Source organism: Accipiter gentilis, chromosome 4, assembly GCF_929443795.1.
Source record: "Accipiter gentilis chromosome 4, bAccGen1.1, whole genome shotgun sequence".
Lineage (NCBI taxonomy): Eukaryota > Metazoa > Chordata > Aves > Accipitriformes > Accipitridae > Astur > Astur gentilis.
The window spans coordinates 36,340,622-36,366,581 of NC_064883.1; the positions used below are offsets into that span (position 1 = coordinate 36,340,622).

At 40.4% G+C, this 25,960-nt stretch overlaps 1 protein-coding gene across 4 annotated transcripts in view; it reads left to right on the forward strand.

The window, feature by feature from the left end:
- The window catches only part of DIP2C (disco interacting protein 2 homolog C), a 335,666-nt gene that overhangs the window by 159,896 nt on the left and 149,810 nt on the right, over positions 1 to 25,960 (forward strand). For 2 of the 4 annotated variants that reach the window (XM_049798792.1, XM_049798793.1), the window contains exons 2-3: positions 19,940 to 20,011; positions 22,617 to 22,784. In XM_049798792.1, coding sequence (XP_049654749.1) covers positions 19,940 to 20,011; positions 22,617 to 22,784 — 240 coding nt within the window. The remainder of the gene's footprint in view (positions 1 to 19,939; positions 20,012 to 22,616; positions 22,785 to 25,960) is intronic. The other 2 variants (XM_049798794.1, XM_049798795.1) reach the window with 1 other exon arrangement.

The window sequence follows — 25,960 nt, forward strand, 5'->3', positions numbered from 1 at the left end:
CAAATACAAAAAAGGTGAAATACTTTCTGTATTAGTTGCTTTAGGAAGGCGAAATCTCAGATACTGTTGGTTCTGTAGTTGTCCTTCTGTAATACTGCTTTCTGAAATGAATATGTAGCTATAATTATTTGGAGTGTAGTTGCCTCTTTTAAAGAATGATTTATTTTTGGGTTTTTATTTTTTTTTCTGAACTTCCCTGTTCTTTCTCTGGAGCAACTAAAGGAAGATTTATCTAAAATGGTGATTTGCCATCAGTTTGCCTGTGGTTGTATGCCAGAGAGGTAGGAGTTTGGGGGTAAATAATCTTCCTTGGTTTTCTTCTATGAGATAAAATTGTGATGAGTAGCATGTCAAAGCCTTCTGCACCTATGATCAAGAGTTTCTTACATGGGTTTGTGAAGTATGCAGAAATGTCTTTTCACTGTCTAGTGTTTCATTTACTTTATTTCACATTTAGTAAGTGCATCTGTCTTTTTGTATCCATCTTAAATGCTGAGTGTAATGTGGACAAAAGACTTCTGTTAGTAAAATTGGGAGGGGAAGTTAGAGCAGTTCGCTTGTGTCACGCCGTAGTAAAATTTGGAGTATAAATCTCAGTATTCACTCTGGAACTGGAACTAGAATGCAGTAGTATCTATTTGTTTAGAAAGAATAACATATAAATTGTATAGAGAGATTTACATAGGAAAACTCATTCACATCACAAAATTAAGTTACATTTTTCAAGCATGTCAGCATTTATTTCTGTGAGAGGAAATTACAGATGCAAGTAACTACACAACAATACACAGAAAGCTGAGCTTTCAGAGACTTTTTTTGAGTCCATACTGGGATTGCTCCTTGCAAGAAACAGAGGGAGTGTCTGAAAGAAGAGGAAATGTAATACTAGATTAGGTTTGTATAAATGAGAACACAGCCAGCCTCCATGTTGTCCAGTGTAACATTGTTATTGAAGCTTTGCAACCTCTTGAATTTTCATGAACAAAAGAGGAAAAGTGTTTGCTGAGGTTCACAGATCTGCAATCCATCTCCTTCGTTCTCCTGAACTCCCTACCCATGCAGCTCATTTTTCTCAGCCAGAACCAAAGACTTCATCCTGGGTCTTGCTTTTAAGTTTAAGAAGGGAGCAGCAGCAGAGTTCTGCTCTTAATGTCTTTCAGATTGGCCGGCTCAGCAGTGCCTGGAGTACAGCGGGAGTAGACTGAAGGTTATCTGCCTGTAGCTGAAAGAGAACAGGGTGAGGTTAAAAGGAGCTGTAGGTGGTTTAAATGCCATTTGGGTCCCAAGGTTACATCTAGGTTCCCCATATCCCCCCTTTCCTCCCTGTTCTAGAACATAAGGTAGTTCTGTTCTATTTTTAAGTTTACTGTGGCTCTATATTTTAAACTTCCTTGGTGTCTGACAACTGTAACAGAGACTTTCCATTATTATTTTACTTATTTCCATTTATTATAAACAATGTATTAATATATTATTATTTATTTATACCCTTACTTTTAATATAAGCATATTACTTTCCACTTTTATCAGATAGCCAATGCAACCCATAGCTTTGCAGGAGGCTGCAGCCCAAGTTTTACCAGATTCTGTTAGTCCTGCGTTGGTGGGGGTAGTCAGGTAAGTAGGTAGCCTGCTTGCCTGAGAATCTGTCTGAGACTTACCGGTTAGATTTGCTGGAACCTGTGCAAACACACTGCCTGGGAGCAATACCTGGTGAATCCATCTCTGAAGATCCCCCAGTGGATTAGCCACGGCCTTGCGGTCGGTGCGTGAGGAGAGCGAGCTGCCAAGGTTCGTGCTCGAGGAGGACAGATGAAGGGAGGAAAGGGTCACGAGGCAGGCAGGTCACTGAGGTTCAGCTTCGTGTGGAAACCTCGCAGGTGAAAGCAGTGCCTGCCTGCAGGTTTGACTCTGGATGTCCAGCTCCTGTGTCCTCCGTAGTAAGAGCATCACTGCGACCCAGGGGAGGCTCCGGCAGTGACTTGGCAAATTCTGAGATAAAAGCAAGCAGTGCCATTTTCTGTAGGATGGAGAGATATGGTCAAGAAGAGAGGACTCTGTAAAGTTGTGGGTGCACTCTGGTATAGTCCTGGAGAAAGTGCATTGAATTGACTCTTACGGGGAAGAGAATTCATAAAATGACAAGGAAAGTATCAAACAATGTTTTGGAGGAGGGAAGGTGGTAGTGAGGCTCGGGGCAGATCTGTGACACTGTGGGTTAGCAGAATTACTGAGTTCAGTTTCAGGGATGCATGTTTGGGGTTTATGTATTTTAACTAAGGCCTGTGTCCCACCCTGTAATCTTCACATGTAGCGTTAAATACTTTGGCTGCATTAGGGCAGTGATTTCCCTTGGGAAATGAAGGATACCTTGCTGTATCTCCTTCTAATCATGCACAGCAAGAATCCGTCTTATCTCACCTCTTTCCCTGGCTGGTGTCCTCCCGATCTCCTACACTTATAGTAGAAACAAATTAAGCAAGCCTCTTGATATCTGAGAGTGGAAAGAGAGCGAGCGCTACTGCAGTGCATCTGGTATTCCCTACATATACAAGCAGAAGTGAACCGTGGCCTCGGCGTACCTGGAAGAAACACGGGCTTGTCTTTCATTACGCTGAGTCCATGGTGAAGGTCATTCATCTGTCACATGGAAAAAAAATAGCGATTGCTCTCCAGTGACTTCACTGATATGGTAAAAATGAATCCAATCACCTTTTTGATTAGGTGACCAAAAGACAAATAAGCTGAGCTGCTTTTTTTCTGTAGTTTCTTCATACATATGTATGCAGAGTGTAACTTCTGAAATAAGCCATTATGCAGTGCCTGACTTTGCAAAAACTTGTGATTTTTAAAGGGGCTGTTTGACATACAGCTTGCAGAGGTTAAAGAGTAAAAATGTATACACAGCCTGATTTATAAAACTCAGGGCAAGTGTTTTTTCATAGTGGAGGTACAAATGTGCTGTTTGTTTTTATGCATTATTTATATTACAGTGGTACTTAGAAGCTGCAGAGAAAAGTGCTCTTCCAGGCTCTGTGTGACCTAACATGGCTCTGACAGTGCACCTGAAACTGCAGAACAGGTCAGCACTAAACCATGATGGTTTCTTGGTCTGAAGAAGACAGAACGTCAGTTTTGTAAATTAATATATTTTAACAGCAAGATATTTCGGTGTTTGTTCCTAGGAGCCATTAGCTTTACAGAAGCTCTTCTGGCAGGTGGGAGCTTAACCTAATAAAAACACTGTAGTCAATATATATATATATATTTTTAAATTTAGACTTGTATCCTTGTTGTTCATGCTTCTTCCGTTAGTCAGCTCTTACCACTGCTGGTGGTAAGACCACACTGGCCCACTGGTAGCTAAAGGTACCTATAGAGCCACACCTGAATTCACCCAAATTTTTCAGGGCATCAGCCAGTCTTACCTAGACATGTCTGCAGTATACATGTAATCACAATCCTAGCTGTAGCTTTAGTATCCTCTTGTGTTTCAAGTCCTTTCAACATTCATGAGTCCAGAGAATTAGTGATTTTATGTTGTAACACAATTTTGTGCAAAAGGAGTCTCAGAAACCTTTACGCAAGAGAAATACTTAAATACCAGTGCAAATGCAAGTTGAAAAATGAAGGACTTCAGAGATTTCAGGAATTTATTCCTCCAGTTTACTGAGATGAGTACTAATTTCACATTGGTGCTTGTTGATATAACATTTGCAATTGAGTTTTTTACAGTAATCCTGTATTTGCATAGAGCTCTTGTATAGGACTAGCCATGTCTAAAGAAACCACCAAATATTTTGGGTGTAGAGGCTTGGCTGCGTTGCTTTTTAGATTCAAATGGAAACTGTTCTGGGATTGTTTCTTCCTGCTTCTTAAATAAGAAATAAATTGATAGCCATTGGGGAGAAGATGTGCTGTAGGTCTGTTTTGGACTGCTACATTGCTCTCTCTAGTTTCAGCTCTCGAGTCTCTCTTGTTTCAGTCCCCTGTGCTATATACATTTTTAATTTTTTTTTTTATATCTAATCTATCTATATGTATTGCATTTCAGAGAAATAAAGAAAAGGAAACTGAATGTGCTTATCCGATTTTAAATCACAGAATACTAAGATATTCAGAAACATTTATACATTAGCCACTACATTAACCACTTTTTGGAGGGAAATTGTAGGGAAGGAGTTAGTAGGAATGCGGTGCGTGCAATGTTATTTTTGTTGTTGAAAGATTTGGAACAGAATCCTAACAAAAAAACAAGGGGAAAAGGGATTATTTCTTTTATTAGCTAAAGTCTTCTTTCTAACTTTGAGGAAGCAAAAATATGGCTTTGTCTTTGCAGTCTCTTCAACCCTCTTATTCTTCTGTTTTTATTATTTTCAAGTGAGATAGGCTCAGACTGAAGTGGGTGTTCAAACCATTCTGTTTCAATCCCAAGAATGTTTTAGGGTAGCATAATGTTTGACTGAAAAGAACCAAAGAAGTTGTGCTGTCCTAAAGAAAAAGTGGTTTTTACATCAGAGCCCTTCAAAGTCAGAACTAGGCAGCCAAGGAAAACAGAGGGGATGTATAAAGCAGAAAAAACCAAGCAACCAATAGAAAAACTCACTCCTAATGACAACATAATGATTGATGGTACTAAAACCACAAGCATCATAAGGAAAGCTTTTACTAATATACATGTAATGTAGAATTAAATAATATATATAAATTTTAAAGGAGAAGTTTTGTTTTTATTTGGATCTATGAAATACTCCAAACATGTTCTGTATGGGATCTGTGTGTCAGGATGAATAATTTTTCTTTTTCTTTTAAACTTCTGGCCTTGGACTACCTGAATCTTAACCTTACTATAAAATCAGATCTGTCAAGTTTTCTCAGTTAAATGTAGCTAATCTCTGATTTTGGGAGCTGACAGTATGTTGTAAAAACTCACTCTAGGATGAAGGTTTGTATTTAGAGTTTTTTGGGTGGGAACAGTCAGGTCAGAAGAGAGACATGAATGTAGGTAATCGGTAGTTGGGGTAAGTGGGCAGCACTGCACAGGGCTGGCAGCTGGGGGCCATGGACTGGGAGCACTGGGAAACCCTAGGCTGCAGCACCGTGCCGAGTGCTTCTCCCTGTGCTACCCACTGCCTCACCTTACCCGCAGGGGAACTGGCCTGTTGCTGTGTTGGTGGGATGAGAATGATGAACGACATGGAAAAAATCTGTATCTAAAGTGTGTTGAAAATCTGGAATTAATTACCTTGCAAGGAGCCAAATGAGGAGGAACTGACAAAAGTGTGTCAAATAATGAATGCTGCAGAGAAGGTATGTTGTGAACTTTTCATGGCAGAGGGTAGGGGGATATTTAATTAACTTGAAAGTTGGCAAAGTCACACCAAATGTAATTACATTGTGGAATTAATTCTTCATTGAAAGTTATTGAGGCCAAGACTTCAGCCAAGACTTAAGCAAGATTCAAAATGGGATTCCAGTTTTATTTGGGCAGCAAAAGGTACTCTGAGCTGTAGCAGTGAATCCCAGAAGGTTTTTGCAATGTCATGCTCTGAGGTTTAGGTGAGTCTCTAACAGCTTTTGATCAAAGGACACTATGAGGAGAAGGAGGATAGATTATTTACATTTTCTGTTTCGAGGTTTTTTCTTACTCTGTCCTGTAAGTAACTCTTAAGTGCTGAAAGACGTAAAAAAGCATTGGAGGGGATCCAGTGTGACCATTCCTCTGTTTCTGACACTGGACAGGATCCAGTGTGATCATTCCTGTGTTTCTTGCACTCTTCTAGCCATAAAAATAATAATAATTACCTCTTCAGACATCCAAAGCATGACGTTACTAGAGAAGTGGCAAAAGCCATTATTTGTCTTCTGGAAGACACAAAGATGCTTTATCTTCCTATCTTACACGTACAGGTTTTCAGATGCCTCTCGCTATTTTAATTACATAAGTAGGGTGGGAATCACCTTGTCATGCTCTGAGGTTTAGGTGAGTCTCTAACAGCTTTTGATCAAATGACACGGTGAGGACAAAGAGGATAGCATCCAATTCTAGTTGTGCTGTCCATGTTGGAATTATAAAATTGAAGATTGTAGTGAAAACTGAGATGTTCAGATGGGGAGACAGGCTTTGCAGTACTACTATGGTAAGAAACCGTACTTCTAGCATCCTGCAAGTAACATATACAGTAGTGGTGACATCCACTGAAAACCATGAGGCGTTCCTATGGGGGCCAGACAGTTAAACTGCCAGACTGTGTGCAGAAGGGAGCAGTTGCAAGGTCTGATGTCAGCCTTGGCTGTGGAAAGCCTTAGCTGGACAGCAGCTGATCCGTGAGGATGTTAGGATGAGCAATATTTGAGATTGCAGATGATTAATAAAGGTAAATTAAAAATAAGATGATAAGCCTTGTGAGCATTAGACAGCAAAGGGGTGATTCAAGACCTTTGCCATGCAGCTCTCGGGTCGTCGGTTCCGAGTGTGGCCGGCCCATGCTCAGGTGGTGCGTGGACACCCATGACCCGAAGCAGAGCCGAGCAGCTCATTATTTGCGAGGCAGGAAAGAATGAAGGTCACTGAAAACGTGATTCTGACACAGCCTTACAGCATCAGAGTCCACTGGAAAGCAGAGGAGAGGAATGAGTAAAATACCAAGTCTGGATAAGAAGTAGAAGAAAATAAAAGCATGGCTTGTGCCTAGTATTTCAGGATTATCGAGTTATTTCTCAAGCGTTACCTGGGCCACCAGCTGATCCGAGTGGGTGTATTCCTTTGCTGATGTGGACTTGCACTCAGAGGAGGGCTGTTTGGATGTATGGATCTGCTCGTGTAGGGCAGCAAGCAAAGGTACAACTTCAGCTGAAACTTCATCCCTGACTTTGTCAGGTTTAAGTGGACAGTTGTCCACCCGTGCTGGACACTCGGATCAGCAGCGTTTGGGGGCCAAAGAGGTGCTTGAAGGCACAACTGCAGGACTGAGGATCTTGGATTTCAGTGTACAAGTTCGAAGGCTGATAGCTGATGCGTGCATGTTGGTCACACACATTTCTGTCCAAAACAATCTATGTGTATGTGCTATCCGGATTATGCTGAAAAGTCAGTGTTTTGTGTATAGTTGCAAGAGGTTGTAAATCCTACTTTATTTCTTGCATTCTTAATTTCTTAAAAAATGGCTACCTTCCCAGGCTCTGCTAGTCCAATTTCCCAGCTAGGACTTAATAACAGAGTATTAAATGAAGTCTCTTGTTGCTTTTCTGCATGTTAAGTAATCCTTATTGGCACTTCTAAAGTATAACTGTGTTTTAACTGTAAAAACAAATGGACTAATGGCTTTTGTAAGGTATGTTATTGGTGTTCCTTCGGTCCTCAGGCTGGCATGTTTGCCAATTTACCTACTGATTCACAAAATTAAGCAAGCCACAGTGGGAATTCCTACAAACCAGTGAATTAAGAAACGTTTGTGATAATAATTAGCTACCTGTCAGCTTGTGACAATTGAAGAACAAGAGCAGAACAGTATCTGTTTTGACATATTGATACAAACGTGCATTCATGGGCTTTCTCAAAAACGTCTACTTCCAAACCAGCAGCCCTTTCCATGAAAGCCAAACTCAAGTTCTGAACTTTATCGTCATGGGAAATGACCTTTGCTAATGTCTGCCTGTTAGAAAGTCATTGCTGGTTTTGGCTTCCTAGTACAGATGAAAATGAACACTACTTAGTAAAAGTTTGCTTGCTTTTATTTTATGAAGTATAGCTATGATTTAATACCAGCTTTTTTTTTTTTTTTTAAAGAACTCCTAAAAGCATGTAACAAAGATGTGAAAGCAGGGGCTTCTTTTGGGTTTAAAATATTTTATTATTTTTTAAATCTGAGGGAAAAGGCTACAGAAATCACAAAATAACCTTCCCCCCCCCCCCCCCCCCCCCCCCCAGTTCTCTCCCCCATCGTACTGGGTCAGGGGGAAGTGAGGGAAATGGAGAAAAATAAGAAGGATGACAGTGTGGAAGTCTGATTTTCCAACTGCACAGATGTGTGTGCCTTGGATCTAGTAGAAACTTCCAGATTTCCAAGTGCCATATTTCACAGGCACTGGAGGGTAGTGCCTCCTATGAGAACAGCTGCTGTGTGCTAACATCAGTATGAGCTGTCACATTAGGTCTATAATAATGTCACGGACCTTTAGGAGCCTTTGGAGGTGCTACAGCAGGGATAAAATGGAATTGTCAAATGTTGTGAAAGCTGTGGAAAACAGGGACACCGATTGCGTCTTGAGGTAATTGAAGGTATGCAACTGTTTTTCCTTTTGAGTTGTTTCGCAGGCTTAAGAGAGTAGGATCTGAGAGCCTTGGGGTAATAGAAGTCCTTGAGTCAAAGGATACGTATTTTCAGTGCTTCATAAACACTTTGTCCACATAACAGGAGAAGAGCGAGCTGCTTTTGGGCTTTTCTGTTATTTTAGTAACATGCTTGGAATCGAGTTGAGTAACCAGATGATGTTAATTCATTTTGCTGTTTGAGGTCCTTCTGGAACAAAGTAGGAAAATTACATGAATACATTTTAGGTTATTTCTTTTAGGAGTAGAATTACTGTACTTCGGTTCTTGCAGAAATTATGCTAGTGACAGTTTTCAAATGTAGTTTTTTACATAGAAAAGATGAAGTGATCTGAGTACCTTATTAACATGTATTGCAGTTCACATATTGTGGATGCCTTTAAATAGCTGTTTGTGTTATCGTATCTGGCTGTTGGATCAAATAAGCTGTCAAAAAAATGTATTTTAAAATATCAGCCTAAATTGCATTTGCAGGCTGTAAAATAAAGATTAATTTTTTTGATTTCTTGAGACCAGAGACAGATTTCATTTATTCTGCATTACCAGGACAGGCATATTCTAATATTTATAATGGGAGATACATCAATTTGTTCTGCGTATATCTTCCTTAGATGTGAAGCACAGATTTGGTTAAAAATCTGAACTAGGTTTTGTTTGAATTGCAAATTAATTGCAGTGAATATTTAGTTATGTGAGGTTAGTAAGAAAATAAATACTTCTAGGGACTGTGCAGTTTGGGAAGCCTTTATCTTTTTAGAAACAGTTTACATAGTTGTTGTTATATATGAATAACAATGGAAGAAAAACTCAGTTTAATTTGCTGAAGTAGGCAACTAGATAATATCAGCGCTGGAATACTAAAAGCAGAAATACTTGTGCGGGAAAGTCCAGTGGTAAGAATTTGTAATTCTCAAACAATAAGTGGCATTACAAGATTCACGAGTAGTGACTAGTAATGATGTTTAGGAATGGGAAGAAAAGGTGATCTGAGCCACATGTCTGATTTTAATGGAACGGGACACTTCAGGTGCTTTTTGAAGGCAATTTAGTGAAAGACAGAGAGGTAAATGGAGAACTCGATAAAATACAACCTGAGTTATCTTTGATAAGATAGGTTGTACAAGACTGGCCCGATGTCTTGCTTTGTTAAAGTAGCTCGCTTTTTTAGACAAATGAAGTTTGTCTACCTGGAGGCCAGTAACATCTGTGGTAGAGGGTTAAATGGAAAAGAATTATTTCAAGTTGAAAAGGTGCAGATCAGTGGAAAAATGGCAAAAAAGGTAAAGAGGATGTTATAACAGCTTGGAATAAAAAAAGGAGTGTAGCTGAATTTAGTTCCAGACGGAACTAAATTATTTTCTGAAAGGGTTTGACATGCTCTCCTGCAATATAGGAGACTGGACTCGGTGACCCAGAAGTTGCCATGTACCTGTCTGACACCTTTTAAGACCTACTGAAGGATAAGGACAGTAAAATGGGAGGTCAGTTTTTCCTCAAGTGAAAGTGAGCAGTGAGGTTTATAAATGAAAGTATAGTCCTTCCCTCCACAGTGCTTCTTCAGTGGAGGCATCACTTCCAGGTTGCTCCATCTATTCCTCCTGCAGCCTTCGTGTTCTGTCTCACTGGCCAGCAGTTCGCCACGGACCTGCAGCAGGACAGAAATAGTACTTCAGGTCGTCTGCTTCGAAGCTGCTGTCTGATGTTGTGCTCAAGTGAAGTTCTGAGGCACAAAATTGTGAACGGATCTCCTCAGAAAGACCGCATCAATATGTATGTAGTATGGTATTACAGTTCAGAAATTTGTGAGAGCGGTGTTTTCTGTGTCTAGGAGTAATATCAGGATTACTTTCCAACTGCCTGAGAGAAAGTTACGCAATTTTGTACCTGTTTTGGATTATTTGAACTGTTGGATATGGGTCAGAGAATGTTGGTTAGATTCGTAAAATGCACCTGAATGCTAAGTCTTGCTGCATCTAAGTTATAAGTGCTCTTCTGCTTAGTGAAACCTATGTTCCCAGGTAAAATAACGTTAGGGTCCACCACAGCCATCTTAGCAAGAACATAATTGAAAGCCAGGAAGAAATACTTTGGAAAGTATTGTGGTTTTTTGAAATTTAGGTGACTTATTCTACGCTTTGGACCATCTCCAGCCTGTCTCACAAAATACAACCGGAGAAGATGCCTTCATTTAATGTACGTGTTAGGGCACGTAAAACTGAACTCGCTTTCTCCTCCAGAGATTTGAAGCAACACCTCACCTCTTAAGTAAATCCATCAATAACCATCTTTCAGAGGGCATTCTAAGAAGGGAACTCTAAATAAAGTAGTTTTATTTTTCACAGAATAGTTAAAAATCTGCTGAGACAGAGAAGATGTAAGCAGCTGTTTAATGTTGCTAGAGCACTCATCAACTGAGAGGAGGGGTGTTCACTTTGCTGTTCTTGCATGGCAGGATGTTGGGCTGGGGGTCTGAGGAGGTCATTCCCTTTTGTATGCTTTTAAAATGAATATGCGTCTATACTTCAGATTTTTTTTGAAAGAAACTAAAGTTACTTTACTCTTGTTTGGAAGCTTGAGAGAAGAACCGGAGTTACTGGGGACTGGAATGGAGGTAACAGGGTTGAGGGTTGGGTTGTTGGGAGAATTGCTTATCAGAGCTTGTAGCTGTCTGGAGGCTTCCTCGAGCATCCCATAACATGGTTCGCTCTGGCACTCTGAGCTTACGATAAGGTGGCGTCTTAACTGTTGGAAACATGAAAGCAGATGATGGGTTTATCAGGCGTTTATGGGTGATAGGCGTTTATGATTCTTGAACACTGGCAACAGAGTTTGTGATTGAGGGGTTTGAATTGAAAGTAATAGGAGGTAACTTATTAACTGGACTTAGTAAATTAAGCACTATCATTTCAAGAGAAAAATGTGAATATTGTCATGGAAGACACTTAGGTTCCCTTCATAAATGATTACTTTTTTTTAATTCTTCAAAGTCACATGTCTCATGTAACAAAACATGGTGTACTAAAATGGTAGACCAGATTATTGAGCTTGATGATCTCCCAAGTGATGCATTTTTAAACACATTATGGTCACTCAGCGTAGTAATTATGGTAATTCAAGTCCCTGTTCACAACTACTTACAACTCCTCAATATTCTTCCACAACCATTAGCGGTCCTCTAACTGTTTGAAAAGGAGTACTCCTGCTTCAGTTTCCCCGTGGTAGTTAAGAAATCTGGGCTTTTCTGCATTTGCATCCAGCTGTCAAAGTATGTGGAAATTTGCATTTGCATGAAGGGGTTCTTTTGCCCAGAAGAGGTTCTATTTTTACAAAAACTGTGGGAAGAGATTTGGACATTTTGGCATTCTAATACTATAGTACAACTGCTCTAAATAGCCATTTTTTAAGTGAACATAATGTCTTTAACCCACATTAGGGTAAAATAAAATGATTTTACATAGTGCTGAAATGCTTCTATTATTGACTGGCATAGCTAATCTCAAACACAAAAGCTTTATGGTGAACCCAAATCAAAAGGGAGAAAGTTGAAATATATCAGGTAAAAGCCATTCTTTTAATTTTTTTTCCCAGCATATGAAAATAAGAGTTCCAGATTTCTGTTCTGAATTGAAATTTGGGAAGAGCTCTGCAGTTATACTGTGGTACATCAAAATACTGGAAGCAAAATTATGGATGATGGATTTGGAAACCTGTTACTTTTTAGAAGATTTGCATTCTCTTCCAAGAAGCTGAACCTATCTGGACTTTTTTGGTTAAACTTAGTAAGGGCCAAAGTAATGAAAAAAAAGTTAAAAATACAAGGTCACTAGCAGGAGAATAATTTTCATAGCCTGCTTCCTAGAGAAGTGGCAAAATAAGAAATTTCCTGATTAATCAATTTTATCATTTTAATTCAGTATTGCAGGTTTTTCCTTTTGGAATGCCTGGATATATTTTTTCTACCCAGAAGAGTAAATATGCTTACAGACTGGTTCGGATAATGTATTGTAAATTTTGTTTCATACATTATTGTATGTTCCTCCCTCAGAATTCCTCTTCTTGTTGGTTTTTGTTGGTTTTTTTTCTGGTGGTTGGTTGTGGGGGTTTTTTCCCCAAGGCATTTTCAGGGTTGGGAAAATATTTGGACACAAATTTGCAGTACCCATCGGAGTGCAGCATTTATGGAAATGCCTGATTTGCTCTGAACTATAAATTCTAAATAATGATAAGTGGAATTGCTGCTGTAATTATCTTTCTTTAGGGAATATTTCTAACTTGAAATATAAAGCCTGTCTATTAAATAACATTTATCAGGAATGTTTCCTCAGGCATACTTTTCAAAATTGTATTTTATTTTTATCTTGAGCAAGATCTGACTCTGCACAGTTTGTGTTAGAGACAAGGAGAATAACTAGAACAGGCAAATGCCTCATAGGCAGCAGGAAAGCGAGTGGAGAGATGAAAGATGAGCTACCAGCAGCTGCAAAAAGGATATACACTTCAAGGGTGCCCTATAAGCCTTATAAAGCAATAAAGAAAGCAAAACAACATTATGAAGGGTCCTAACAGCCATAAAATTCCAAAAATGGCAAGGATTGCTTTCATTATATAAAGTGTTCGTTAAAACTTTAAATAATGAAATAAACTCCTGACACTGAGAATGGAAACCTGCTCTGTTCAACCAGCCTCTGTTTACTTTACAATAATCCAGGCCATAAAAGTAGTGCCGCACAAATACTCCGTTCTGGGGGAGCTCCGGGATGCCCGAGGACCACACAGTTCTCCGGCTTCAAAGGAGCGGGGTCTCCAGCAGCACGCCCGGCTCCTGGCCGGCCGCCACGCCGCTGGCAGCCGCCGATGGTCCTCGGCTCGGCCGAACGGTAGAACGTCTGAGTCAGAAAATCCCCAGGATTGTTTTCATTGGCTTCAGTTGGGTGTTTCAGGGTTCTTTGGGGGGGAGTTTTTTTACTTTCTTCTTGCTTTTGAAGCCCGGGAGTATTTTGGGTATTGGAAAAATGTGCTGAAGACTTTGGGACCAGAAAGTAAGTGGGGAAACGCATTAAGGAGTCTTCCGGGATTCAAGGTGGAGATACGCAAAAACGTCTTCTACATAAAATGATGTACTACTCGCTTACTCGTTTCAAAATGGAGAATTTGAATTAGAACTAAGAATTTAGCAGATTATACAACAGATACTTAATTTGTCTGTCAAAAGAATGGGAAGAAAGTATTCGCTTTGAACAGAAATACTTTCAAAATTCAAAAGACCTTGTATCTGTTATTTTAACAGTGCTAATATAGTTTACCTTATCTGTTAATAGCAAAATCTGTTTAAATATTTTTTCCTGAATTAGAAGCCACTTTAGAAAACATTATAAGCTGTAAAGTACACATGGAGCACTCTTCCTTATGTGTCATTGAAATTCAGCCATCTTCTGCTTTGCTTGCAACATACAGGAACAAAATGTATCTTTAGGGAAAAAAAAGAATTTGGCTATATGTAGGTAAAATTATCACTGAAACCTTTAGGCTACAGCATACTCCCCTTCAAGGCACTTGAGCAGTACTGTAATTTATGATGCTGTTTGCAGTGAAAGTGTGGGATCCCATTAATTTTTCTGCCCAGTGCCATAGTTTACCATTTGTTTCTTCGTCATACTTCTGAGTAGCTTTCTAAGCTGCTGCTGAGGTTAAACATCTTTTTTACGTTGGAAAAGAAAATGGCTCCTGATATATATTTCTGTGTTCGTGTACGTGTTACATGAGATGTATTTGTGCAGTTTTGATATCTCTGTACTTGCACCATCCAAAATGAAATCCTTTGTCTCTTGGCGTATTTTTGGGAGACCAGACAGGGAGACTGTCTGCATCATGAGTGGGAGAAGTAAATGAGTCACAGTTCTCTTTATGAGGAGCTTTGTTTCATTCAAATCCCTCTTGCCAAGATGCTGACACTGAATTTGAGTCATCAGCAATAAACAAGTCGTACAGAAAATTGAATCTTTAGAGGGCAGAAAATCATGGGCAAAGGAAAGGCACTCACCGGTGAGCTTTGTGTTAGTCTGTGTTTGAGAGGAGTTATTGATTGCATTATTTCCCATGGTGGATTTTTCCATAAGTGCCTTAAACTAATTCAAAGTGCCAGCCTGAAATTTCATTTTGAAACATGCATGTGTAGTGAAAACCAGCAGCATCAGTCAGGCTTTGAGATCACTGAACATGAAATTGAGTTTTCACAGCACTAAACATGGTGATTGTAGTCCCTGGTTTTATCATTAGCTTTTTACCTGTGCTGTGTCCTCAAGGACTGAGATCAGTAAGACGTGCTGGTGTCTGCCAGGAAGAAGGAAAGATTTGGTGAAATAGATCTTGTGTTGGGTTTGGTTTAGGGGTTTTTTTCTCTGTATAATGCAATTATCCTTTGCTTGAATAAATTTACTTCGTATATCATGGTAGCAGTCCATCAGGACTGGACGTGTTTGTGTTCAGGAAGTGATTATAGATCAGCTAATATATATTTCAGTTGGAAAGGAAACTTCTATACTGTATCAGCTTTAAGTGTTTTACTTTCATGAAAGTAGCACAGCACCTTATTTTTCTGTGGTACCAGAGTTTCTAACCACTCAGCTTAAAGTATAAATGCTTTAAAGAAGGGTGGTAATGGACAGATATTTTTCACATGGATGTATTTTCACATTTAATAACCTCTCCCTCAACAAAACACTAAAAAGCCAATATTTTGCTGATTACCTAAAATGTGCCTTTTTATTATTTTCATTTTAAGGTGTGATTCCATGATCGGTCTAGGACATGACATATAAATGGATGGAGCTGACTCATGGAGGGGCCAGGAATGGGAATAGGATAATGGGAATGACTTCAACTTTTACAGGCATTTCTTACTCCACAAAATGTCTTGTACCATGTGGAGTATCCCAAGGGGCTTTCTATTACCTAGAGTTCCTTTTATGAGTGTGTCTGCTGTGCTTATGTTTCTCTGCCCACCTCCCCCAGCTTTGCCCCATCATCTTTGTAAAGAGGCAGAAATTCAACACTGTTGAAGGAAAGAGGAAAAAACAGTAAGTTTTCAAAGAGAATGGAGGGTATAATGCAAACAGTAGCAGTTGTGGTTGAGCATAGTCGAATGAACTTACACTACAGTGCGGCTTTGCTAAATATAGCTACAAAATACTTGTCGTCCGTGAGCACCGATGGAGGAGAGCATTGCCATCTGCAACTCGGGAAGTTGCAGAAACAGGGGCACAAATCGCAAATAAATAGACAGGAATAGGATTACGGAGTGGCAGAGCCCTGGTCCTGTACTCACTCAACTGGGCAACCTTCTTCCTTGCAGGATTGGATGGTCTTTCATTTGTGCTGTCCCTTTCATTGCAAAAGTGGCATTTCCCCTCTTGTGCCTGAAGAGACTCTGGAAGACTAGAAATGAACTTGTTTTGTGGAAAGAGGGTCAGTGCACTGCATGCCTGTTGTTCAGCAGTCCTTGACAGTCAATTTTAAATATGGATGGGGAAAAAAACAGGGTAAAATTTGCTCACCGTTGGTGAGTTCGGATCTCTGAGGCTTGTGCTCTGCTCTCCCTGCTGACCCTCAGACGCAGTACCCTCCAGGGTATACATCTGTGGCCCTCCGATGGTGGAAACCTCTCAAATCACCAGTGAAGGTGAGGAGGAAAAGAGCAACATGTCCAGAGGGAAAAAACCTGAAGAGTGCTGGTGCAAACGGGAGGCTGCAATCCTTGGGTGCAGTGAAGTGGATGCAGCCTGGGAGGAAGGCAGCGAGGAGGAGGAGGAGGACCTGAGGACCAGCTTTGGGACGAAGCTGAGAAGTAGCGGAGCAGGGCAGAGTGCTTGGGAGCAGAGCCAGGGCCACGGGATGGGGCGGGAGCCAAGGAAGGAGGCAGGCAGGCAGAGCAGAGGGCTGCAGGGAGCTGCTACACGGAGGAGCCACCTTTCAGCTGCCCGACATGTGATGGTGTCTTGTCCCAGGGAGACCCATCCCCAAAGCTCCCTGCAGCCACGTGCTGCCTCTGCTCCTGCCCGTCCTTAGCGCTGGAGTCTTTTCATCGTCCCTCCATCCGTGGCCTGGCCTTTTTCCTTGAACCCGCTGCCAGCCTTGTCCCCTGCTCATTCTGGCTTGCCTCCCAGAGCCCTTCTGCGCAGGATTGCGACGTGGCTCGGAAACGCCACACAAAAGTAGGCAAAGGTGTCGTGAGAAGACAGCTAGAGGGTGATGCAACGGGGAGGTCTAGATGTGCAGGCCTTTGAAGAGTTTGTTTGTGTAGTAAATAGAAAAACCAACACGTACTGTCTGCTGAAAAGACATTGCGGGTGAGACCCTTTTCCGTCCTGTCTTTTGAGCTGGACTTTGAATGCATGCAGCAAAGCCCTGAGAGTCTGCTCGCTTTTCAAGAGAAGAAGGGTTAATTGAAAAGGCAAAGGTAGCATAAATCCTGTATTCTCATGGCAAGGAAGTACACTTCATGTAATCCTGTTGATATTCTCCAAAAGCCAAGCCTAAATTCAGTATTGTACTGTGGAAGAGCGTGAGTTACTAACTGAAGAGGGGTTTGTTCCACATATGATACTTGTAAAATTACTGCATTAATTTGCAAAGGAATGAAGGACATAGAGCAAAGGTCTTAATATCGTGTTTAAAAAACTGAGTGATTGGTAATTGATGATAAGAGCAGAGTTTAAGCTCACTTAAATTTTGGTGAGCTGTGCTTAGTATATATTAGGATCTTACACAACGAGTTCCACATAGCTTTGAAATGCAATAGTTTTGCATATATTGTAATAATATTTTAATGATAATTCAGTTATTGTTCATATTCTGAAGTCATTCTACCTGAAAAAAATACAAACTAATATAGATACCATTAATTCTGATAAATAAAGCATTTTCATTTACTTCTCCAGACTGTGTGACACAGTTGACTTCCTTCCATCTCAGAGTGGTAATAGTGATAGACAATGAAAATTTTGGTGATTTTAGATTTTGCTTTTACATGGCTTTTAGATTTGGTTACCAGAGCAATGATGGATGTGATTATAGAAAGATTAGTGATAATTCTAAATGATTTTGCTGCTTGCTGCTGGAAGTTGAAATATTTTCATGCTAAATTGTCTCAAAAAAATCATTTTATTGGTGATTTTTTGGTGGAGAAAGTGGTCTGGGGAAGGAGTCACCATTGTTCCTTCTTAGAATAATTCCTTTATGTGGTGAACTTCAAAAGAGTGAGTCTGGGTACTGATTTGAATGAATACTTATTACTGACAGGAGGTAACACTTGGTAGTTATCTTTCCCATTGTGGTGTCAAAGAAATTGCTTGTCCTCTGTATTTCTTCCCATTAAGGACAGTATAGGTTTAGAAACTAGCAGAAGAAACTTACATTGTGGGAATGGGTGCAGGTTCCATGAGCAATGTCTAGAATGTATAGCTTGCGATATCAGTTTGCATGTGTATACACTACCATGTGTGTGGAAGAGTAACCAATAGACAAGCACCTATTGTTAATAGTTTCATATTTAAAATGGCATTGCCAGCTTACACGTGCCACAGTGGAGCTGTGGTTCTCCATAGGACATCTCTGCTCTCCTTTAAGAGCAATAGTAAACTAATAAAAGCAAATTTTTAGTCAAATTAAAATGTGTCTGGAATGCATAAGAATTTGATATTGATGAGCACAGTAAATTAATGGCAATCTGTTTAGCAAAACTTTAAAAGAAAAAATTGTTCATATTTTATAATTTTCAAATGGAAATAAACACATTTTTTCAGTAAAACATTTTAATGAAGCAGTATCTATAGTTACTGTCTGGTTTGTGAGAAGCTGATGATTACAATGGAGAGGGAGCTTGTTTCACTAGTTTGAACACATGCCAGAAGTATTCAAAATGGGAAGAAATGTGCTTGAAGAGTCTGTGGGTTTGAACTTTAAAGGCTTAGGTCCTCCTGCCAAGTCTGCCACTTCTTCACTGGGTAAATATGGGACGGTTATCATTTGAAGTGTTTCACTTTCCTCATTTAAAAACACAGATATTTTAGTTGACTTCTTTTGTAGAGTGGTTTGAGATATGGTAGCAAAGAGGATAGGTGTTATTTTAAGCACCTTTTTTTAACCAGGAGCAAGAGGTTGGCTGAGGACACTGGCAGAAAGGCTCGGAGAATTTTGCCTCCTTAATGCTTGTTGGAACCATCCCCAAGAAAAGGGCTTTCATCGAGGAACAACATTTGAAGATGTTTTCATTTAGTTATTGATTTCAGAGCAACCCACAGGAAGGTCTGTCTATACCTTGGTGCTAATTTAGCATCCATTTACCAGAGTGGCTGGGATTGTAATAACTATGTAGTTCTCTTGGCAAATGGTCTCCTTAGATGAAGTTTGAACATAGGGATGGAAGAGCATGAACAGACACACGTTGTTGAATCTAGCTGGACATACTGCCAAAGCTCCACTTCTTTTTGTGGTTTCTGACCTCCTAAGCCCTCAACCTTCTACAAACATACAAGTCAAGTGTTGCGACAGAACTTTAACTGCGTGATGAGTCTCACAATAGCAGATATGCTTATTGAAAGGGCAGGGAATATGTAAAAAAAATTTAATTGTAAAAGCTATCACTCTTTTGAGCATCTGATGTAGCTTGTGTTAAATTTAATACATACGTATATGTGTGTGCATCTGTGCTCACACATTTGGAAAGAAGAATCTGCATGTTTGAATTATATTTGAACAAGTATTTCAACTGTTAAAGGTAGATGTAGAACTCTAGAGCCAGGACTATATCGCAACTTCAGTGCGAAACCTCTCCTGAACTCTGACAAAACTAAAAGTTTATGTTTTGTTCTACGTACTAATTATCCATCACTTTCTTTCAGAGAACTTTTACAGAAAAATTTTTTTTATACTTACATTAAAAAAAAAATTACCTGGGGAAACTGCAGACACAGTGTAGGGTCATATTAATTGAATTTAACAAATTCAAACGTTTGTCTCAATTTTTTTTTTTTATATTTAATTGGAAAGTCAGATAAAGAGTCTTTATGCTACTACTTTCTAGTGGATCCGTGGTAGATTTGGTTTGGTTTGGTTTTGTTCCTCTCAGTACTGCTTAGAAATCAGCTAAAACATTTATATTGCAGAAATGATATAGCAGCAGTTTCAAGTCTTTTGTGCCTTACATGCTTGATTAGAAAAATCCCATTAATGATAGAAAATGCTAATCAGCGATGTGTTTTGCCAGCCACCGCAGTCCCCCGCACTCTATATAATCCATTGTTTATTAACCTAATGAAGGTCATTGTAGCTTTTGAAAGCTTGTGTGGCAGCATCTCAAAATGGTTTTAAAACTCTGTGCTGCTGGACTCTGGTGCTGGAATAAATCAAGGCTGGGTATTTACTTGTCAGAATGGCCCTGGTGTAAATGATTTTTTTCTGGGTGGAATGATCATACTGTGCTTTTCATTTGTTCATTATAATTGTCAAGACAAACAGTGCAGTGGTGGCTAAGCTGATGGTGCTGCCATTAAGCAGCTAGACACTGTCTTTATCCACATCTTATTGATTTTCCTTTTCTTTTCTTGGCAGGTGACATCACACAGAAGGGATATGAAAAGAAGAGATCAAAATTAATTGGGGCCTACCTGCCACAGCCTCCCGGTACGTGTATCTGTGCTTGCAATATATGAAGATGTCAAGTGTACTGATAGTTGCCACAGTAAAAATCTGCATCTCTGAAGAAATATAAGTGGCAGAAACAAAGCTATTGTTATGCAGAAAAAGCTTATTCCATCCATTTTATGTATATTATTATATATATGTCTGCTTTGATGTGTGTGTACATTTTTTTACATACGTTGCTGTGGGTTTGGCAGTCGTGTCTGGAAAAGAAAATCAGCCTAGAATCATTAGAGAGGCATTGTTTGTTAGAAATAATGCAAAAAGATAGAGGAAAACATGATGTCCTAACTCATTGAGACCTCAGCCAAGTAAAGCTTTCTGAACAGAGGTGTACACAAGAGTGGAAGAGAACCTTGGAGTTTGTATGTGCCTTCCTCCATTTCTGGGTTTCCTGTCCAAATCTCCCTTTTGAAGACACCAGAGAGACCAGCAACATCCCTAGAGTTCAGCTTGTCCTAGAACGTGTAGGCAGCTGACTCTTCATATATACCTGGTCTCAATGTTGAGGGACGGGTTGCAGGTACTTGCCCAAAAGGTATGAGAATATCTTCAAACTAGATTTAACAGCATATTGCTTCATTAGAGTTATATCATATATATATATATATATATATGTAAGAACTCTTCAGAGGTCTTCCACTCTTCTGAGGCACTGGATCGTGACGTTGAATATGTAGTGGTAGGTATTGGTATAAGCCTCCATTTTGTGTCGGCCTCACAGGAGCATGCCCCACACGCTCATGGCATCTCACTGTCCTTATGGAGGCTCCGCTTGGGCTTGGCTGTCCTCTGAGTCCTGTTTTTATTGCAGGCCTGGGAGCTAGTTTCCTCCTTTTACAAAATCCTGCCTTTATGGTGGAGTTGATGGTTTTCTATTTAAGCTGCTTGTGTGTGGAGACACTGGCCTTGTTCTCTCTTCTTCAGGTCTGCAAATATATTAGCTAGCTCCATAGCAGAATGGTATTTTGTGCCTTTGGATGTCACTAGGTTTACTCCACCAGGGGGAACTCCACAAAGTGATCAGTGTTGCAGACACCTCTGTTCTCTGAAGTGATACAGCCTGATTTGAGGTGTCTGTGATATTTCCTAACCATTGGGAGCCATTAGAGAATGAAACAAATCAGATCAACAGAATTACAATACCAGAGGTGCAGTTATTAAATTTCGGGGTATTTATTGGTCTGACCAGACTGTCAGACATACAATAGTCTTCACTGTATGTTCTCATGAGACTTACTTACGTATACTGAGTTATGGAAGGACTGTTGCCTCACAGTAATCCTCAACACAGTGGTGTGGTTGGTACCGGTATTTGTTTATACAGTTAGTTGTACCTTTTTTTTTCTTCACACAAGAAAATAACAGCTTTTTCTTCAGAAAGTTCATAGTCTTCTATCTTCAAACTGTATCCATGGCTGAAACTGCTGGCGACTCATCATGCATGTCATGATAAAAGAGAGAAGGTGGAGAACCCTCTGAGGTTTATTTTCCAAGGTCTCTGTTGTGATATTAAAGTTTTTCCTGTAAGGAAGAGCAGAGGGATCTCTGTAAGCCAGTCCTATAGTGGGGTCCATTCAATAATTTGAAGAGGTCGTGACTGAGGATGTAGTTGATTTAGTGCCGTTTTAAAGATGGGAGGAAACGGAGTGAATGTTTTCTGCCCTACCACTTCTCAGAAATTCCTGCACTGGGGATGTGGGGTATGGATGAGTGGAGGAAGATGATGATAGGATGAAAAGGAAAAGTATTGAAGTATTGTCCACAGTTTTCTTGTCCATACATCAAGCTCAATCATTTAGGTGATGGCTCAATGAATTATTTTATTATAGAGGAAGACACTGCTTCTACTGTATTAAAGTGTTTTCCTCCAGAAACTGATATTATTTGTGCTTGGGTCTTTGCTGTCTTTGTTCTTTTTGTTTGTTTTGTTGTGTTACCTTTTGGACAAAACTTGAAACAATGCAATTTGATATTCTCCTAGAGACTCCTAGAGACTTTACTCATCTGAATGGCTTGAGGTCCCTGCTCACTAGGAAGGGGAAGATGAATCCTTCCCAAGAAGAAATAGGATAACAAAACAGATGCTGACTTTTGAAAGCCTCTGTCAATATCTGGACAATCACGTACATGACCAATTAGTCCTTTCTTTGTTGTAATCTGTTTTGATGGGGAACTGCAAGAATTTAAAAGCTTTGGTGGTCTTGGATCTTGCTATTAAAAGGGAACAGACATTTTAGAGATATTTTAAAACAGTCTGGAAATGGACATGGCTCTTTGGCTAGGATTGGAGGCATTGGGGAAGGGCAGGGATTTGCGTTCTGTGACTGCATTCAGCAAGGAAATCCAAAGGCAGTTCCCATCTGTTGGGACATCCAGTCCTCTCGCTGCACCTTTGCTAACATTACTAACGCCCATGTTGGCAGAGTGGAACATTGACCCGCGTTGGCTCCGTGAGTGTCCTGTGGTGTCTGTGCGTGTGTGTGCGTGTGTGCTCTACTGCATGGGGGCAGCAGCTCCATTCGTTGCTGTAACAAATGTAAAAAAACTAAACGTGAATTAATTAGTTTTTTTCAACTTGTTACAGCAGCGAATGGAGCTGCCGCAGTACGGTGTAGACTGCAACACAGTGAAGGAGCTGCCAGAAGAATGCTCCGCACTGCCAACATTGGTGTCTGTGACATCCGGGAAGCGGCCGCTAGAGAGAGAGCAGCCAGCACAGCAGGAAACCGGCCTCTCTTTTATTTTCGTTTTGGTGAGCACAATGAATATATCTTTTCCAGTCCATATCTGTCTGTAACTGTGCCTCATCTGGAAGCCTCTGGTAGACGCCTACATCAATATGATAGACGAGGGGCTGCCAGTGACAAGGCAGGACAACCAAAGGACAACATCTGGAAGGCCATTATCGACTTCTGTCTGCCTAAGAGTGAAGTGATGGGAAGGGGGAAGGAATACTCCTTCTTAATAACATTTGAACATGTTCATGTCTCTGTAGCTTCCATACTATGGATACTTTGGAGGAGGTTTCATACAATAAGCTGGTGAAGCACAGGAAGGCATGTGTTTCTAATTCCCTTTTTGGCACTGCCTTTTTACAGAGCTCTGGACAGGTCCAAGCCCACCAGAATCCGGAGGAAGCTGTAAAAATCTAAGCACCCTAATTCTGTGCTATTTTCAAGTAGAGAGCTCCGCTCATGTCCAAAGCATTCAGAAGCAGACTAACTTTTAGGAACAGGAATCAGGCTGGTAGAGCAAACTAGAGGAAGAACATTCTGCAGGGCCATGTGTCTGCAGTGTGGACCGGCAAGGCGTGACCTCAGCCGTGGCTGCATAGCTCTTCCCTTCAGCAGATACCTGTCCTGCCTTCTGGGGGAGACCTGTGGCTGGTGGCAGGCAGTCTGCTCCTACTCCCTGGGTTTGTAGCACGGCTGCAGAGGAGTCACAGCCTCTCAAGACACCACATTTTCTCTTGCCAACCGTGTGGGCACACGTAGGACATCAAACTCTTGTCTGTGCGCTTGTTCACGCTCCCACAAGGCAGTCCAGACACGGTGTAAGAGGTGGCTACAGGGAAGTTAAGATTTGCAGTTCTGTCAGGACGAGACACGCGTGTAAAAAGACGATCCCTTTGAGAAACGCTTCCACACTCATTTTCAAACCAATTTGCTGTAATACTATGGAGGAGGTCCATATTGGATTCTGTGTTGTTCTCTGTTGTTGTTGACTGTATTTCTCCTCTTATGTGGGGCTGCTCTAAGTCACGTTCCCTCAGCCTGACATGGGTTCCTCTGCCCAAGATTTTTGCAAAATGGGAATGATTAAATTTAAATTGCAATTTCAGGTTTAACAGAATTAATGATATAAAATCACGTAAGTGCTAAATATAGGCAGTAGAAGGGTTGGCTATATACATATATAAACAAGCATACATATATGGTGTTTTTTGTTGTGCTTATTGGGATGCTGTCATTTTAGAAAGGGAGAGCTGTTACTTTTCACGAATGGGATTAATGAAAGGTGAAGCTGGGCAACCATGTGGTTGATACTCACCAGATGATATGGGAGTTCACTCTTAGGCTCCCTATTTTTGACAGGACAATCCCAGAGAGTATATTGTTACATATGCTGTAGAGCAAACATGCGGTGAGTCCGACACATGGGGGACGTACTGGATCCACTGCACATCTGCAGGTTGACTCCACAGTGCATGCACAATAGGTCTGACACATCCAGATGCTGCACAGACTGCACATATGCAAAGGACATTTGTACTCTTCCAGACGGGCTGTCGAACATCCAGAAATCCGGAACGGATATGCTGTGTTTGGCAATGTTAATGGGAGAAGGGATAGGGGGAGCCCCCTTTTTCTTTCCCATTAAATCCCCACCTGCTTTAACTTAGGGAGACAAATGTACAGCTTTGTTTTCTCAAAACACTTTCTCAGGATGTCAGTTTGTAGCTGGAGATGTTCTGTGCGCAGAGTAGTTTTTCTTTTTTTAGCATGCCCATATGTCAGACATCTAAAAATAATAGTGAATTCGAACCTTTATATCTGCACGTATATCCCAATCTCTCCTGTGCTGTGACCTTTCTCTTACTGCCTCTGTAGAGGAGCCCTGACAGCCAAGAGCTGAAAGAATAACCACTTAAACAGGCATTTATTTCAGAATATCTTTCTGAAGATTATCTTGATTAGATCAGTCGGTTCTGGGTAAGCTAACATGTGGGCAGCTGCATGCACGCTATTAAGAGAAACCCTCCCTAGAAGAAAAATAACTAAATTAGCTGCATCCCCCATAAGCTGTGTTTTTTCCCAATTTGCTTCCAGTCTTTTGCCAGGAAATTTGATTATTCATTCACAGAACAGAGACAATGTTGTTATCAATTAAGCTTTGCTTCTAACAGCTTAGACATGGGTGGTTCATTCTCTCTTAATCAAGTGCTGTGTCTACACTAGATTACTTTCTTTAATTTCCCATCATTGGTACCACCAGTGTAGCTCTATTTGTAGCGTACCCGTGTAGACCAGTCACCAGTCCTTTATTTATTATGCCTAATAAACCTGTGAGATGCAGTGTTTAAAAGGCACCTGCTGCTCCTTTCACAGGCCTAGAGACAGATCACTGCATCTCCTGCTGCTGGAGCCCCAACAGCAGCAGCACGGGGAGATTTCAAGCTACACAGTGCAGAGAAGATAATACACTCACACAGAAGATCCCTTTACCTTATGAAGAAACAATTTTCCGTAGAATTACAGGAACCAATTTCCACAGCCTCTGTTATTAGCATGGCACTTATATATATTTGTAATGTGTGCATACATTTGCATACTTTTCTGTGTGTATGTGTGCATACGTTTGCTTTCAACTATTCCTGCTGCTAGCCCCTTGGGCACTCAAAGTAAACTTGGTGATTACAATTTCATTTTCTTTTCCACAGACATTATTTGGATTGCAACATTATTTGGATTGCAAAGATTGCAAGGAAATGTTTAAACAAAGCTTGATTCTGGAATTGAAAAAAACCCTCATGTATTCACTTTATTAATAATAATAAGTATTCCTATCACATCAGCCTTCCTAATTCTTAAAGATCTTATCAAGGGATAACCACGATGGGGCATTTCAAAGCATATATGTGTGTTGAGAACATGGATCTCATTGAAAGGCATATGCATTGCAGGATTCCTGGACTCATTTCTGAAAACAGTGTGACAGGTGTTTCACAGATGAGAAACTATGGCACACGGATGAATGCTTAGTAAATCTTGGTTTTAAAAAACAGGTTTGGTTTGAATAGGTGAATGCCTTGCAGAGCCGAGTTTGGTTAAAACAGAAGGTTGTGAAAGCATCTGAGAACTACCCCTTGATGCCATCACTTAAAGCATGATGGTTACTGCTTCACTTTTGCCATGCTGACTGAGAGCC